The 16,019-nt window shown below is 39.2% G+C and overlaps 1 protein-coding gene across 4 annotated transcripts in view; it reads left to right on the top strand.

The window, feature by feature from the left end:
- ZBTB8OS (zinc finger and BTB domain containing 8 opposite strand) overlaps positions 1-16,019 on the top strand; it is a 47,068-nt gene that overhangs the window by 27,446 nt on the left and 3,603 nt on the right. Inside the window, exon 7 of one of the 4 annotated variants that reach the window (XM_079152391.1) lies at positions 5,621-6,485. The exons of 1 other annotated variant lie outside the window; for it this stretch is intronic. In XM_079152391.1, coding sequence (XP_079008517.1) covers positions 5,621-5,647 — 27 coding nt within the window. In that variant the 3' untranslated portion in view covers positions 5,648-6,485. Of the gene's footprint in view, positions 1-1,147; positions 1,413-5,263; positions 5,581-5,620; positions 6,486-16,019 lie in introns of those variants that run through there. 2 more of the 4 variants (XM_079152390.1, XM_079152387.1) reach the window with 2 other exon arrangements.

Genomic DNA, 16,019 nt, shown 5'->3' with positions numbered 1-16,019 from the left:
AGACCCTGTCTCAAAAAAAAAAAAAAAAAAAATTAAAAAGGGTTGGAGATGTGGCTCAGTTGTTAAGTACCCCTGAATTCAACCCCTGGTTACCCTCCAACCCTCAAAAAAAATCCTGCCTCCTGAGATTAGGGAGGAGCAATTAGGAAGGAGAAAACCAGGGAGGAGAGGATTAGGGATGAGAAGATCAGGAAGAAAAAAAAAACATGACAGTTTTAGAGCAGCAAGGGATATATTCAAAGCATAAAACAGACCACCAGTACAATTGCATTGACGGGAAGTTGAGGCAGGATAACTGCAAATTTTAGCCATTTAGTGAGACCCTGTCTCAAAATAAAAACTAAAAAAGACCGAGGATGTAGCTCAGTGATAAAGTGCTCCTGGCTCAATCACCCCCCAAAAATTTTTAAATAAAAATAAAAGGTTAAGGATGTAACTAGTAGTAGTGTCCCCTGGATTCAATTCCTACTACTGCAAAACAAACAAGCAAATATAATTATGCAATACAAACTATATTTCTCTTTTATTTATAATTTATTGTGTTTTAATGTAAACTTTAGGATTTGACTTGCTTTAAAATATAATGAAAGTATGAAATAGAAAATGAGTGTGGCGGGGGGAAGGGAAAAAAATAACAGAATGAATCAAACAACATTACCCTATGTAAATTTATGATTACACAAATGGTAGGCCTCGACTCCATGTACAAACAAAGAAACAACATGTATCCCATTTGTTTACAATTAAAAAAAAAAAAAGAAAAGAAAATGAGTGTGGCAGCCTTTTCATGTGGAGCTGGCATTCTTTACTTTCCTTTTACTGTACTGGAAATTGAACCCAAGGGCACCCTACCACTGAGCTGCAGCCCCATCCCTTTTCATATTGAAGAGGGTCTCACAAAATTTGTCAGTTTGCCTGCTTCTTGTCTGCCTACCTTTTGCCTACCCATCACCCACCACCCAAGGTCCATCTCCTGATTGTCCACCGGTAGCCTGCAGACCACCAGTGGATCACCAGCTGCCTACTATTGCCTGGAAACCCACTGTCACAGTATCTGCAGGTTTGGTTACATGTGGCTGCTGCCATTTTGGGAAAAGAGCCAGGACCTGCAGGACCCCCGGCCCGACCAACCATGCCCCACCTCCAGGACCCCCTGGCCAGACCAACTGTGCCCTGCTTCCAGGATCCCTGGCCCAACCGGCTGCACCCCGCACAGACTCAGATCCTGTGGCCCCAGCTGCAGCTCTCCATTTGCCATACGTTTGGAAGTCAGTGCAGCCATTTTGGATTATCCTGGAAGTGGAAGCTCCCATCTTTAGGTGGGCAAATCCCATCCTGAGATGCCTGCTGGAGAGTGGAAGCTCATTGTCAGTTACCTCTCATGCATCAGGCTACTGAAGACGGGGAGGTTTGAATACTATATAAGTTCAAAGTCAGTTATGGTATAGACTTTTTTCCTCCTTTTTGAAAATTTTAAAGTTTTTATTTCTTTATTTTTCTCACTCTATTTTCCTTTTGTTTACCTGTTTCCTCAGAATCTTGTTCTCCCTTTTCTAATTCTAACAACCAACTTCTTTTGATTCCGCTCTCACATCCTACGATCTTCTACTTCTGTATACTCTTTTCTTATCCCATTAACAGTTACATCCTACACCCCTCCCCATCCTCTTTGTCCTCCATTAGAAACTGCAGACCCCATCGCAAATCTCTTTGATATACTGTAGATAACAATTAAACTCATCCTTTCTGCTTATTATGACAATATTGTTAACGTCTTCATAGGGGCTATTTGGTTTAGGATAGCATATTGTTTATACTGGGTGCTGCTAATAATTGATCTCTGCTTAAAGAAGAGGTTTTGGGGGGCTGGGGAGATAGCTCAGTTGGTAGAGTGCTCACCTCGCAAGCACAAAGCCCTGAGTTCGATCCCCAGCACCACAAAAAAAAAAAAAAAAAAAAAAAAAAAAAAAAAAAAAAAAGAAGAGGTTTTGGAAACTTGCAGGGTCACTATAAGCCTATAGGGGAAAACTGCAATACCCCAGATCTGCACTGCTAGAGGGGAAGATATGTGAACAACATGAAAAAACAAGGGAAGAAAGTGTTCCAAACAAACCAAGAGTCTATATTAATAGAATCCAATGACATCATGGTAGAAGAAATGTCAGAAAAGGAGTTCAGAACACATTTAATTAAAATGATTTGTGAAGCAAAGAATGAGATAAGTGAGCAAATGCAGGCAATGAATGATCACTCCAATAAGCAGTTGAAAGAGCAACTGCAGGAAGCAAAAGATCATTTCAACAAAGAGATAGAGAGTCTCAAAAAAAACAAACAGAAATCCTTGAAATGAAGGAAACAATAAACCAAATAAAAAACTCAATGGAAAGCATCACCAACAGACTAGATCACTTGGAAGACAGAACCGCAGACAATGAAGACAAAACATTTAATCTTGAAAATAAGGTTGACAAAACAGAGAAGATGGTAAGAAATCATGAATGGAAACTTCAAGAACTATGGATATCATGAAAAGACCAAATTTAAGAATTATCAGGATTGAGGAAGGCACAGATATACAAACCGAAGGAATGAACAACCTATTCAATAAAATAATATCAGAAAATTTCCCAGACCTAAAGAATGAAATGGAAAATCAACTACAAGATGTTTACAGAACACCAAATGCACACAATTACAACAGATCCACACCAAGGCACATTATAATGAAAATGTCTAACATACAAAATAAAGAAAGGATTTTAAAGACTTTGAGAGAAAAGCATCAAGTTACATATAGGGGGAAACCAATACAGACATCAGTAGATTTCTCAGCCCAGACCCTAAAAGCTACAAGGGCCTGAAAAAACACATTTCAAGCTCTGAAAGAACATGGTTGCCAAACAAGAATCTTATACTTAGCAAAACTAACCTTAAGATTTGAAGATGAAATAAAATCCTTCCATGATAAACAAAAAGTTAAAATTATTTACAAATAGAAAGCCTGTGCTACAGAACAATCTCAGCAAAATATTCCATGAGGAGGAAATGAAAAACAACAATGTAGGTCAGCAAAGGGAGGAACTATCCTAAAGGAAAAGCCAATCAAAGGAGAAACTAAGTCAAGTTAAAAACCAAAAATAAGCCCACATGACTGGGAATACAAATCATATCTCAATAATAACCCTGAAAGCTAATGGCCTAAACTCATCGATCAAAAGACACAGATTGGCAGATTGGATTAAAAAGAAAGACCAAACAATATGCTGCCTTCAAGAGACTCATTTCATAGAAAAAGACATCCACAGACTAAAGGTAAAAGGATGGGATAAAAATCCCACACGCACAGACTCAGTAAAAAAGCAGGGGTTTCCATCCATATATCAGATAATGTGGACTTTCAGCCAAAGTTAGTTAGAAGGGATAAAGAAGGACATTTCATACTGCTTAAGGGAACCATACATCAGGAAGACATAATGATTATAAATATTTATGCCCCAAACAATGGTGCATCCATGTATGTCAACAAATCCTCAATTCCAGGAATCAAATATACCACAACACAATAATTCTGGGTGACTTTAACACACTGCTGTCAGAATGCATGAGAAAACGCTTTCCCCTCCGGAGTCCTATCAATTGAGTATGTTGTCTAACTTTGGATTTCTGCCAATGGAGAGAGAGAAAATGGTCTTTCATCTGCAGTTTTAATTTACATTTCTTTTTTAATGAGTGAAGTTAACTATCTTGTTTATTAATAGCAAATTTTATTTCCTTTTTCTGTGTTTTGAAAGATTTATGATTTTGTCAATTTACATGTTAGGAAGGATACTTCTTTGTGATATGAGCTGTAAATATATCCTTTAGTTGTCTTTTGTTTTTAAGTTTGTTTATGATGCTTCTTTCCATAAAAAATTGATTTTTATGTAACAAAAAGTACCAGTGAAATAATTTATGACTTGGGGATTTTGAGTCATGAAAGGTTAGATAGTTTTTGCTGACTCCAGATTTGTAAAGAAAAAATTTTCAAGTTTTCTTATTATGATTTAATGGTTGTTTTATTTAAAAAATATCTTTGGTACATATGGAATTTATCATGATATATGAGGTAAGGCAGGGATATTACTTTACTTATCCCTATAACATTCATTGACTACTTCTTTTTCCCAGTGATTTGAGATGATGTCCTCTTTATACATTCAATTTCTATTTTTATCTAAGTGTACTTACATCTGGGCATTCTGTTTTGCTAATAGACCAGTGTGATACTCTAAAATTATTTAGGCTTTTAAAAATGCCTTAATGTGTTTAGTGCTGGTCCCACTTCTCTGTTTATTTTTTCACTAAATTTAGTATCAGGTGATATAGCTTAAAACTGTTGTTTTCACTGAGATTTTGTTAAATTTACAAATTAAGTTATACAATAATGTGGTCCTTCTATTTGTAGAAAGGCTATTTTTTGGCTTCAGTGGTAGTTTAATTTTAATTGTTAATAGGTCACATTTTTATTGACAAACCTATTAATATATTTTTGTTACTGTTCTATATGAAATCTTTTCTTCCATTAAATCTTCCAAAAGATTGTTTAAATATAAAATAAAAATAAATAAATAAATAAATAAATAAATAAATAAATAAATAAATAAAATAAAGGTCTATCAACATCTAAAAAAATATTTAAAAAAAAAAGAGATGAGGAACTTATATTCCACAAATATGGTAGGGATTTCTGCTAATTATGGTTAGGGTCTTCTGGGTGGGGGTCTCTGGCCTGCTTCACCTACCCCCAAAATTTCTACCACCTCCCATTAGTGCCACTACCTAATGTCCTTTGGAGTACATTCCAGATCCAAACTCCAGCACCTGGGCTGGGGTTGTGGCTCAGTGGTAGAGCATTTGCCTAGCATGTGTGAGGCACTGGGTTCCATTCTTAGCACCACATATAAACAAATAAGTAAAATAAAGGTTCATCAACAACTTAAAAAATTTAAAAAGAAAAAACTCTAACAGCTATTTAGCTTCACTTCTCTGTCCTCATTGTCTTCTGAGCTGCCTTTCTCATCCCTCATAAAGTAGAAGTAGTAAACCCACTGCTGAGGAAGCTGGCAGGTGATGGGCTTGGCCGTGAGTGTTGAGCAGAGGGCTTATGTAGTGTCTAGGGGGGCAGCTGCTTCAGCTGTAGCCCTTTATGATAGTTTGAACACAAGCCAAGTGCTGCAGTTTTTCAAGACATCCCAGAAATCTAGATTTTTTTTTTTTTTTAAAGGTGAAAGCCTCCAATATTTTGGAGAAAAATACCATGGGTCATCACAGCAAGGAGCAACCAAATCACGTTTGAAATGAATCTAGTCCACCAGGAAGCCTTCCTAAACATTTCAGCCATCAGTGTTTCTCTGGATTATTTCTGTCTAGTTAGCTTTAAAGATTTTGCCAGCTTACTTAATTTTATAATTGTTGACTGTTTGCTAGTCTTGTCCTTCTGAATAGAAAGTAAGTTCCCAGATGGCTATTAACTACTTGATGGCTGATGGGTTTGGACATTTTAAGACTATGTAAAGTTCTTTAGGCAGAGATTAAAGATCAACTTACTTTTTTTTTTTTTTTTTTTTTTTTTTTTTTGCAGTGCTGGGGATTGAACCCAGGACCTTAGTGTTTCCAAGGCAAACACTCCACCAACTGAGCTATATCCCCAGCCAGAGCAACTTCTTGAGTAAATCTCAAGAGCATGAGAATCTCAAGTTACAAGCCACAGTTTCTGACCTTGCTATACTAAAGTTGGTCCTACCTCCTTAACTACATGTATTGTGGGTATCAGTGATTTCTTTGTAACTTTACAGGTCTACATTTCTTTGATCCAGTCATATGGTTTTCTGACTGACTGACTGAGATGGGGGGTCTCACTATGTAGCCCAAACTGGTCTCAAACTCCTGAGCTAAAATAAAGCTCCCAACTCAGCCTCTGAATGGCTGATACTATAAGTGAGTACCACCAAGCCTGGCAGTTATATTTTGAAGAGCTCAACTCGCTGAGAAAGACAAGGAATTTTTTGCTATAACAGTTTTGGATAGTTCAGCCTAAATGAGCCAAGTCATACCTTCCGGGTTTGTGCACTTGCCCTAATCTGACAGCCATTGTCATGTTATACACATGTACTATATAAAATGACTGCATGACTTTTTAAAAAAATGTCTTTTTAGTTGTTGGTGGGTTTTTAGTTTATTTATTTATTTATATGCAGTGCTGAGAATATAATTCAGTGCCTAAAATATGCTAGGTAAGCACTCTATCACTGAGCTACAGCCCTAGCCCAATAGCATGACTTTTATAGAAAGTGACAATAGTGGTATGATGATCATTTATCCCCTACATTGCTGTGTGTTCTCTCTTGCTAATTCTCTTCCCACTTGGGCTTTCGAAATGGAATGTATCAGGAGAGCAGTTCTATCCTCCTCAAGGTGGGGGAAAGCCATTTTCAACTAAGAATGGGCTTATCAGAAGGCTCCAGATTCTGCCCAATAAAAGCCCTGAATGACACTGGATACAGTAGTGCACATTTGTAATCCCAGCTGCTTGGGAGGCTGAGGCAGGAGGATGGCAAGTTCAAAGCCAGCCTCAGCAACTTAGCAAGACCTAACTCATTGAGACCCTGTCTCTAAATAAAGTACAAAAAAGGGCTGGCACAGAGGTTAAGTTCCTGACATTAATATCTGTTACAAAAAAAAAAAAAAAGCCCCGAATGGTCTCGACAGTATTAGCTTTGCCCCAGTGAGACTGTGAGACTGAGAATTTAGCTTCCTCACTTAAGAAACCCAGAAATTGGAAAAGAGCCTCTAAAACTTTCTCCAAAGCAAACATGTTTGTTTGTTTGTTTCTGGGCCCTGGGGATTAAACCCAGGGGCATTTAACCAAAGCTACACCCCCAGTCCTTATATTTTGTCCTAAGACAGGGTCTCACTAAGTTGCTGAGGCTGGCTTTGAAATTGCAGTCCTCTTGCCTCAACCTCCTGAGTTGCTGGGATTACCAGAAAGCACCATCACACCTGGCTATCCATATTTCAAATTACCTCCAAGTATAAATGTTACAGACATTATAGTCATGGGTTCAAATTCCAACCATGTCATTAAATAACAGTACGACTGGGAAATTTTCTTAACCTGTTCGAGATTGTTTCTTTGACTCTAAAAGGGAAATAATAACAATTCAGATCAAGTGTCCCCAGCATTGCTAGAGAAGGTAAGGATATTTATTATTTTGAAGGATAAGAGAAAGTAATTTTATAATTATATTTGGAGTCAAAGAGTATAAAGCTTACTATGCTAACATTTTACTTCGAGGACATTAGGTGGAGCAGTAGTTAATAGCAAACTGTAGCCAGATCACTGGGGCTCAAGTCTTGGTTCTGCCGCTTACTAAGTGCCCTTTGGGCATATTACTTAACCTCTCTGCCTTAACTCCCTTGTATTTTTTTTGGGGGGGTGGGCAGGGAGAGTACTAGGGATTGAACCCAGGGCGCTTAACCACAGAGCCACATGCCCAGCACCTTTTATTTTGAGGCAGGATCTTGCTAAATTACTTAGGGCCTTGCTAATTTGCTGAGTCTGGCCTCGACCTTGCGAAGTTCTTGCTCCTCCTCCCTAACCCTTGGCTAATAGGCACATGCCACAGTGCCTGGTTTCATCTTTTTTTTTCCCTCCTATACTGCTAGTTGAACATCTACACTAAAAGCTGGGCACCTCCCTTTATATCAAACCCATTGCTTCTCTAGGAGACTGCCCTCTACTTAATTGTCCATTTGTGATTGCCTTGTAACTCATAGTATTACATAGTCAAAGGATGTATCACAGTAAGAAGGTTGCACAAATTATTGGGTGATTTTGTTTCCACCTTTATCTTTTTCCTATGAGTTCTCCAGGGTCTTTTCTTACCACCAGTGCAGCCTGCCTTCTACCACCCACCAGCAGAATCCATACCACATGACTCACCATTTCCTTCCTACTTGTGAATTTTTACCCAGATTATATTTTGTTTTCATTTTATTATTTGGTAATAGCTTTATTGAGATATAATTCACTAACTATACAATCCACTCACTTAAAAGGTACAGTTCACAAAGGCTGAATGTTCTCTCTGATATGCAGAAGCTGATTCACAATGGGGAGGGAGGGGTGGAAGTTCACTGGATTGGACAGGAGGGAGTGGTGGAAAGGGAGGGGGATGGGAATGGGAAAGAGTGAAACGAATGGTACATCACTTTCCTATGTTCATATATGAATACACGACCAGTGTAACTCCACATCATGTACAACCACAAGAAAGGAAAGTTAGACTCCATGTAGGTATGACATGTCAAAATATTCTACTGTCACATATAACAAAAGAAAACAAGTAAAAAAAATAAAATGTACAGTTTAGCTGGGAATGTGACTTGGCCTTGCTAGTATGTGCAAGGCCCCAGTTTGATCCCCGCACTGCAAACAAACAAATAAACTATATATATATATATATATATATATATATATATATATATATAACTATATATCTATAACTAATTCAGTAGTATTTATCCAGTTTTACTTTCTGTAGCTTCATTACCCTGTATTAACAGCAGTCTGAAAATATTAAATGGGAAATTCCAGAAATAATATGTTTTAAGTTGTATGCTGTTCTGAGTAGCATGATGAAATCTCATGCCATCCCACTCCGTCTGGCCCAGGACGTTGTTCTGTGTTGTGTGCATGCTGTACGAGTACTTACCTGCCATTAGTTACTAAGTAGCTGTCTTGGTCATCAGCTCTCGTGTTGTGGTAGCACAGTGCTTGTGTTCAAGAGACCCTTACATGAGAGCTAACACCACGTCACCATACCTGTATCATTCACCTCTCTTCGTTTCATCAGGGGGCACTGTATCATCTCATGTCATCACAAGAAAGATGAGGACAATAAGATTTTGGAGAAAGAAAGACATTTACATACTTTTTATTACAATATATTTTTACGATTGTTCTAGTTATTGTCAATATCCTACTAGGCTTAATTTATACATTGAAGCTTATTGTAAGTATGTAGGTGTAGGAAAAAACAAGGTAAACACACGGTTCAATACTTCCACTGGGAACTTTGGGATATAACCCTCCTGGATCAAGGCAGACTGCCATATTCATACTTGTGCAACATTTAAAATCAACTTAAGAACATCTTCACCCCCAAAAGAAAACACTCTCCTTCAGCAGTCTCCCTCCCCGTTTCTCCCAGTCCTGTGCAACCACTAATCTATTTTCCATTCTCTAGATTTGTCTATTCTATTGCCCAATTCTTTTGTGAGGTGAGTGTGTGTGCATGTGTGTGGGGGCGGTGTACCGGGGATGGAATTGAGGGGTACTTAACCACTGAACTACATCCTCAGCCCTTTTTATTTTAAGACAAAAGTCTCCCTAAATTGCTCAGGCCGGCCTCAAACTTGTGATCCTACTGCCTCAGTCTCCCAAGTTGCTGAGGTTACAGACATGCACCACTGTGCCTAGCCCCAGATTATTTCATACATTACAAGATGTTTTGTTGTTGTTGTTTTGGTGTGGTACTGGGGATGGAACCCAGGGTCTCACACATGCTTGGCAAGTGCTCTCCCACTGAGCTACACACCCAGTCCTCTTTCAATGCAGTTAGAAATCATTTGGAAGCTGGGTGCAGTGGCACACTCCTGTAATCCCAGTGACTTGAGAGGCTGAGGCAGGAGGATCTCCAGTTCAAAGCCAGCCTCAGTAAAAGTGAGGTGCTGAGCAACTCAGTGAGACTCTCTCTAAATAAAATACAGAATAGGGGAATAGGGCTAGGGATGTGGCTCAGTGGCCAAGTGCCCCTGAGTTCAATCCCCAGTACACCCCCACCCCTCACCCCCCAAAATGGAAGTCATTTGGACTTAAGACTTTTGCTTGATCCCTGGTTTATCCAGTTCTTTCAGTTCCAATGAAGTACTTTTGATAGGGAACAGAGAGCTGAGAATGGTGGGAAAATGAAGTTAAGGGAATAATTCCATAAAATGGGGCCTTTGTGCTGACCCCACATGCTTTTTTTTTCACAAGAAGCAATTTACCTGCAGTCCTGCCTGGCTTAAGTGGACAGTTTACATTCCTAACTGTTATCTACAGGAGAAATGCAAGTCCAAAATATTGTCAATAGGAGGAACCCAAGTTACCCTAAAGGGGCAGATTTTTGTGACCCTTTTCACAGACCAGAACTTGAAAAGCAGGGAGATTAGGATAATGCCTCCTAACCATAAAATCTGTAAGAATTTATGGTTAAGAATCCAATTAGAGGGGCTGGGGTTGTGGCTCAGTGGTAGAGCACTTGCCTAGCACATTTGAGGCACTGGGTTTGATACACAGCACCACATAAAAATAAAGAAATAAAATATAGGTGTTGTGTTCATCTACAAATTAAAAAAAATAATAAAAAAAGAATCGAATTAGAACCATTCCCTCTGTCAGGACCCATTTTCTCCCTTAAGAGTGTCCCCTTTCCCTTTCCCTATCCCCTCAACAAATTCATGACTCTTACTCTGAAGACACTATCTGAAATCTTTCTGACTTGATTGCAAGAATCAGGGTTTGGGGGAGGGGGGTCTTCGTGTTGCCTCGGTCTCCCAGAAGGCCCCAGCCCCCTTAACATTTTGTCCACAGTTTAGATTTCTAGGTAAATTGCTGCTTGCAATTTTCTAAGTCCATACCTGTAGTCACAACTCCCCTTCCGAATTCCAAGTACCTTAAGGCAAATACGGGTTATTTTGTACACCTTTGAGCCTTCTGGTTACAGTAGTCTTTTTAAATGGCACTTAACCCAGGTCTTCCTGCTTCCAAAGCCCTTGCCAATATACTCCTTAGGGAGAGGATCCTTTATGTTATGTCTTCATGTCTAAGTTCCATGTTCCTCATTATCTGTCATTAGCACCCTTTTATTTGCTAGTTTTCTTTTCTTTCCAGCGAACACTCTGGGGCTCAAGTGATCTTCCTGTTTCAGCCCTCCAGCGAGTTTTCCTTAATTGCAATGATCAACTCTCTCCCCACAACCCGTTGTTATACTAGTCTAATTAGATGTCTTTTCTACTCTTCAAGACATACCAGAAAAATTTTAAAAATCACTTTTTAAAATCAGCAGTTATTTGCACGCTATCTATATTCTTTTGTATGAAAACAAAGTTAACAAATGTTACATAGTCCCTGCCCAAATTATTTGAATTCTATGCAGGGGGGATACAAGTGGTGGGCACTAGGGTATTAGTGGAATGAACAAATGGAGATATTTGGTGCTTTTTGCGTTACACTGACCTCGCTGGAATATAAAAGTTCCTCCAGGACTTCATTTCATTCCTCTGCCAAACACGTGGCAGGGGTTCCAAAAGTCGGTGTGCGTGCCTCACCTTCCAACAGGTGGGTATTTACATCTGTGTGCGACATAAACGTAGGGACCAGAGTCTCCGTTTTCCGGTTCCTTCCTGTAACTTCCTAACTCTCGTCTTGGCCACTATCTCGTATATATATATACATAAAGGGGAGAGAGGAGGTAAAAAAGCAACAGCGCAGAGGCGGGCACTCTGGGTAACCCGGGAGATAGGCAGAGGTGGCCCTGCCCCAGCCGCCAGCGCCGAGTCGGGCTCCGCGGGGAATCTCCTCGCGGCTCCTGTGGGCGGGGCTGCAGACCCCTGACTCTCCTTATTGGCTGGCGCGGTGAAGCGGGTCGCAGGCTGTATTCCAGGGAGCAGGTGACGTCAGGGACAAGGCAGAGCTGTGTCGCGCCGTATGTAACAGCACGACCACCCAATAGCTTTTGGAGCGCTGAAGAGCTAGGCTAGGCTTCCTCTGGGCAGGAGGGGGCTGCCAGGCACCAGCCACCGCGTCCGAAGGCCAGAGCTCCAGTCCCTGCTCACCCAGTCGTGGCGAGGTCTGTGGGATAGCAGACCAACGTCACCAGCCTCCGCTCCTCCTCTTTTATTGTTGTTCCAATCTTAATTTTTTGGTACTGAGGTGGAACCCGGGGGCGCTCTACTGAGTACCTCCCCAGTCTTTTCTATTTTAATTTTGAGGCAGGGTCTCGCTAAGTTGCTGAGGCAATCCTTCCGCCTCAGCCTCCCTAGTTGCCAGGGTTACAGGCGTGCGACCCCGCGCGGGGCTTCACCTGTTGTAACAGGAGATAGCAACGAAATCTAGTCGGTAGCTTTATAAACATGGACTTTTTTATTAGACGCACTGGAGAAAAATTTCTATACGTCCACCGCCCCCCTCCTCCGAGCCGAGATTTAGGGGTGTTGGTAGGCCCCCGGCCTCTCCAGGGACCTAGCTGCTGGACTGTGCATGAATTTCCAGGAAAAGTAGTTGCAGGGGAACGCAGGACTGAAAAGGAAAAGAAAAAGAAAGGTTCCCATGGTTCTTTCCGCTCACTGGTGTCGACTTCGCTGGAAATAAGACATGAAGCTGTGCTGGTCACTCGCGGAGCCTGAATAAATACCGCCATGGGGTGGGGGACAAGTTTTCACTTTATTGACATGAACCCAACATATTGGATGGTCTGGTGCGAAAGCTTCAAGGACGAATTTTCCACTGCCTGCGCTCGTTATGGGTCTCTTCCCTCCGGATATAGAAAAAAGTTTAAGTCAATTCAATACACAATAAAAGGCACAGTAGCTGTATTTTATTTCAGCATGTTTGAATTATGCAAGAAAGTCCCATTTTGTCATTGGAATTAATTATTTTGTGTAGGATACTCAAGGAATATACTTGTCGTGTGGACTGCAAATGTAGCTTTTAAATGAGCATGGCCATGTTTTAAGTTATTTTGAAAACTTTATTTTTCAAAAAATATTTTTAGTTGTAGATGGACACAATACTTATATTTATTTATATGCGGTGCTGAGATTCAAACCCAGTGCCTCACACGTGCTAGGCAAGCACTCTACCACTGAGCTACCATTTCAGCCCTATTTTTTTTTTTTTGTTATCTTTTTTTATGGCAATAATTGAAGAAGTAAAGTGAAGAAGAAAATGGCTTTTGTTTCCAAAATTTTCAAAAGGCTTTTTAACATAACATCTTTTTGCTGAGCGCGGTGGTGCAAGCCTATAATTCTCTAGTGTTATATTTTTAATTTTGAGACAGGGTTTCCCTAATTTGCTGAGGCTGACCTCAAACTTGGGATCCTCCTGCCTTCAGGCATTACAGGTGTGGACCACCACAGGCAGCTAGTATTACATTTTACCGAAATAAAATTGATTCCGTTTCATTCTTTAATGGAATGCTAATGTGTATCAATTGAACATCACAGTGCTTGAAGAGTATACTGGTTCTTTCTTTTAAAAGAAAACTAAAGCAAATTTGGGATATTGTTTCAGCCATGTATTCATAATGTAGTTCTTTTATCAGTCTAAAGTACAATAATGTGTGATACCCTTGATTAAATAAAATGCAAATGCATCCCAAAGTAAAAAGGGGTCATTTTAAGACGTACTACTGAGTGTTGATTATCTGACCCTCATAATAACTCAGATAAGAGAACATACAGTGGCTTGAAATGTCACAAAAATTATATTTTCCTGGACTCGATATACCGATGTATTTTTTTATTATTTTCTTTTTGCAGTACTGGAGATGGACCCCAGAACCCTGTAAATGCTAGGCAAGCACTGTACCACTAAACTACATTCCCAGCCCACACATTTTTATTTTATTTTTTGGATTGAAACCAGGGGCACTTTACCAACAAAGGACATCCCCAGAACTTTTTTTTTTTTTTTTAAATTTTGAGACAGGGTCTTACTTAGTTGCTGAGGGTCTAAAGTGCTGAAGCTGGCCTTGAACTTGAGATTGTCCTGCCTAGCTTCCCAGTTGCTGGGATTACAGGCATATGCCACTGTGCCAGGCCCATGTATCTGTATTTTTAAAAATTTTCCCTAATGATAGGGTTGAGACCCACTGGCCAGGAGGATCAGATAGTCCTACCACCCTTCCCTAACATGTCTATGGGGAGGACAGAGGAGAACCTTGACTAGAGGGTCTATTTTGCATATAAGAAACACTGGGATGTTTTTGAAAAAACACTGATGCCAGGCCCAACCTGCTAGAAATTCTGACTTGCTTAAGCTTCGTGTTTTACTTTTTTGTTGTGCCAGGCCCCTGCACATGATAGGCAACTAACTCTATCAATGAGCTACAGCTGGCAGCTACATGTTTTAAAACTCTGCAAGTGATTTTAATGTGTAGCCAAGGTTGAGAGCCCTTGGTATAGAAACAATTATTTTTCTACTTTTTTCCCTTACTGGCCAAATAAAAATAAGTTACTCCTTAACAAAGGAATTAAGTAGCTGTATGCAATTGGGCTGGGGATGTACCTCGTTGGTAGAGTGTTTACCCTGAGTTGGATCCTAGCACTAGGGGTTGCCAGTGGGAGTTAGAAAGAAAAAAGAAAAAAGGTATTTCCAGTGGGGAAAAGAAACTATATAACATAAGTGACTGAGGCAGGAGGATTGTAAGTTCAAGGCCAACCCAGACAACTAAGGGATACCCTGTCTCAAAATTAAAGAAAAAAAATTTAAAAGGAATAGGGCTGTGGCTCAGTAGTGAAGTGCCCCTGAGTTCAATCCCCAGTACCAAAACCAAAAAACAAAACAAACAAAAATACCCCGTCTCAAAAAAAATACACATATGTATTATACAATATGCATTATATATATATATATATATATATATATATATATATATAACTTAAAGGGCTGGGGATGTAGCTCAAGGGCAAAGGGTCCTGGGTTCTATCCCCATTATGAAAAAAAAAATTAAACATTATGCCTTTAAGAATACCTTTGTATCTCTTGCTTTGCATGGCTTATTAACATTATATTTAAATATTTGACTTACTGTTGGCATTAATAAAGTTCTGTGGGGAGAAAGCTGATGTTAAAAAAAATGAAGTTTATAGAGCATCTGTTGATTTCATCTTTCTGGCCTATTCATGGTTCCATTTGCATGAATAGTTAAGAAATTCCTGTATCAAAATAAAATTTTAATTATACTTCACAATGTATGAAACAGCTGGCTAAATATTGCCATTTCTGTGATAACCTGAATTTTATCACTTAAACTTTCATAACTAAAGCCACATTCTTTATGTAACATTTATTCTGTATAGGATTTATCCACATACAATGACTAAACAACTTTAAAACAGTGAACTGTTACTTGTATAAAACCACCTTATAAAATAGAGTGAGATACAACACACCCTTGAATTAAGTTGATATTCTAGGATTCAGAAAACCTGATCATTCTCATTCCTATTTTTGCCATAGAATCACTGGCTGTTTGAAATTGGTTACTTTACTGTTCTGTGCCTCAATTTCTTTACCTTTCATGTGGGATAACTGTCCTACTTCATAGAAATGTAAAGAAGAGCAAAAATTATTAAACAACTTGAAGACATAAAATGCTATATAAATGATAAATACTAATACTGATACACTCTAATATAAAATAACATAGGACTTTTCATGGATAATCTAGAGTTTGGTCCTCTTGTACCTGTTTATTGTCACTGTTCTCAGTTATGTATGTCTTTTTATGCCATAGTGCTTTTAGGGATTTCCTAACTACAAATTTCCAGACTCAAAATACATTTTAAAAAACTAATATGAGTAGAAGTTTCAATATATCTTAGCATGACTTAGCAAAATAATTGTAAAGAATTGAGTTCTGGAGGCTGGGGAGATAGCTCAGTCGGTAGAGTGCTTGCCTTGTAAGCACAAGGCCCTGGGTTCGATCCCCAGCACCCCGCCGCCCCCCAAAAAAAGAATTGAGTTCTGAGCTCATAAATAACTGAAGCACCAAAAATTTTTCAACCGTTAAGCAGTAACTTGGTTACATAGGAAGCAGTAACTATGTTTTGATTGTACTACTCGAAAATATAATATTGAAAAATATTAAAACTTTTGTTCTTAAAAGTTTTAATATCTCATGATTATACAAGGAACATCATATGCTAAGGAT

This window comes from Sciurus vulgaris, assembly GCF_902686455.1.
Source record: "Sciurus vulgaris genome assembly, chromosome: 1".
Classification (NCBI taxonomy): domain Eukaryota; kingdom Metazoa; phylum Chordata; class Mammalia; order Rodentia; family Sciuridae; genus Sciurus; species Sciurus vulgaris.
The sequence above is the reverse complement of the archived record's forward strand: the minus strand, read 5'-3'. Positions and strand labels throughout refer to the sequence as shown.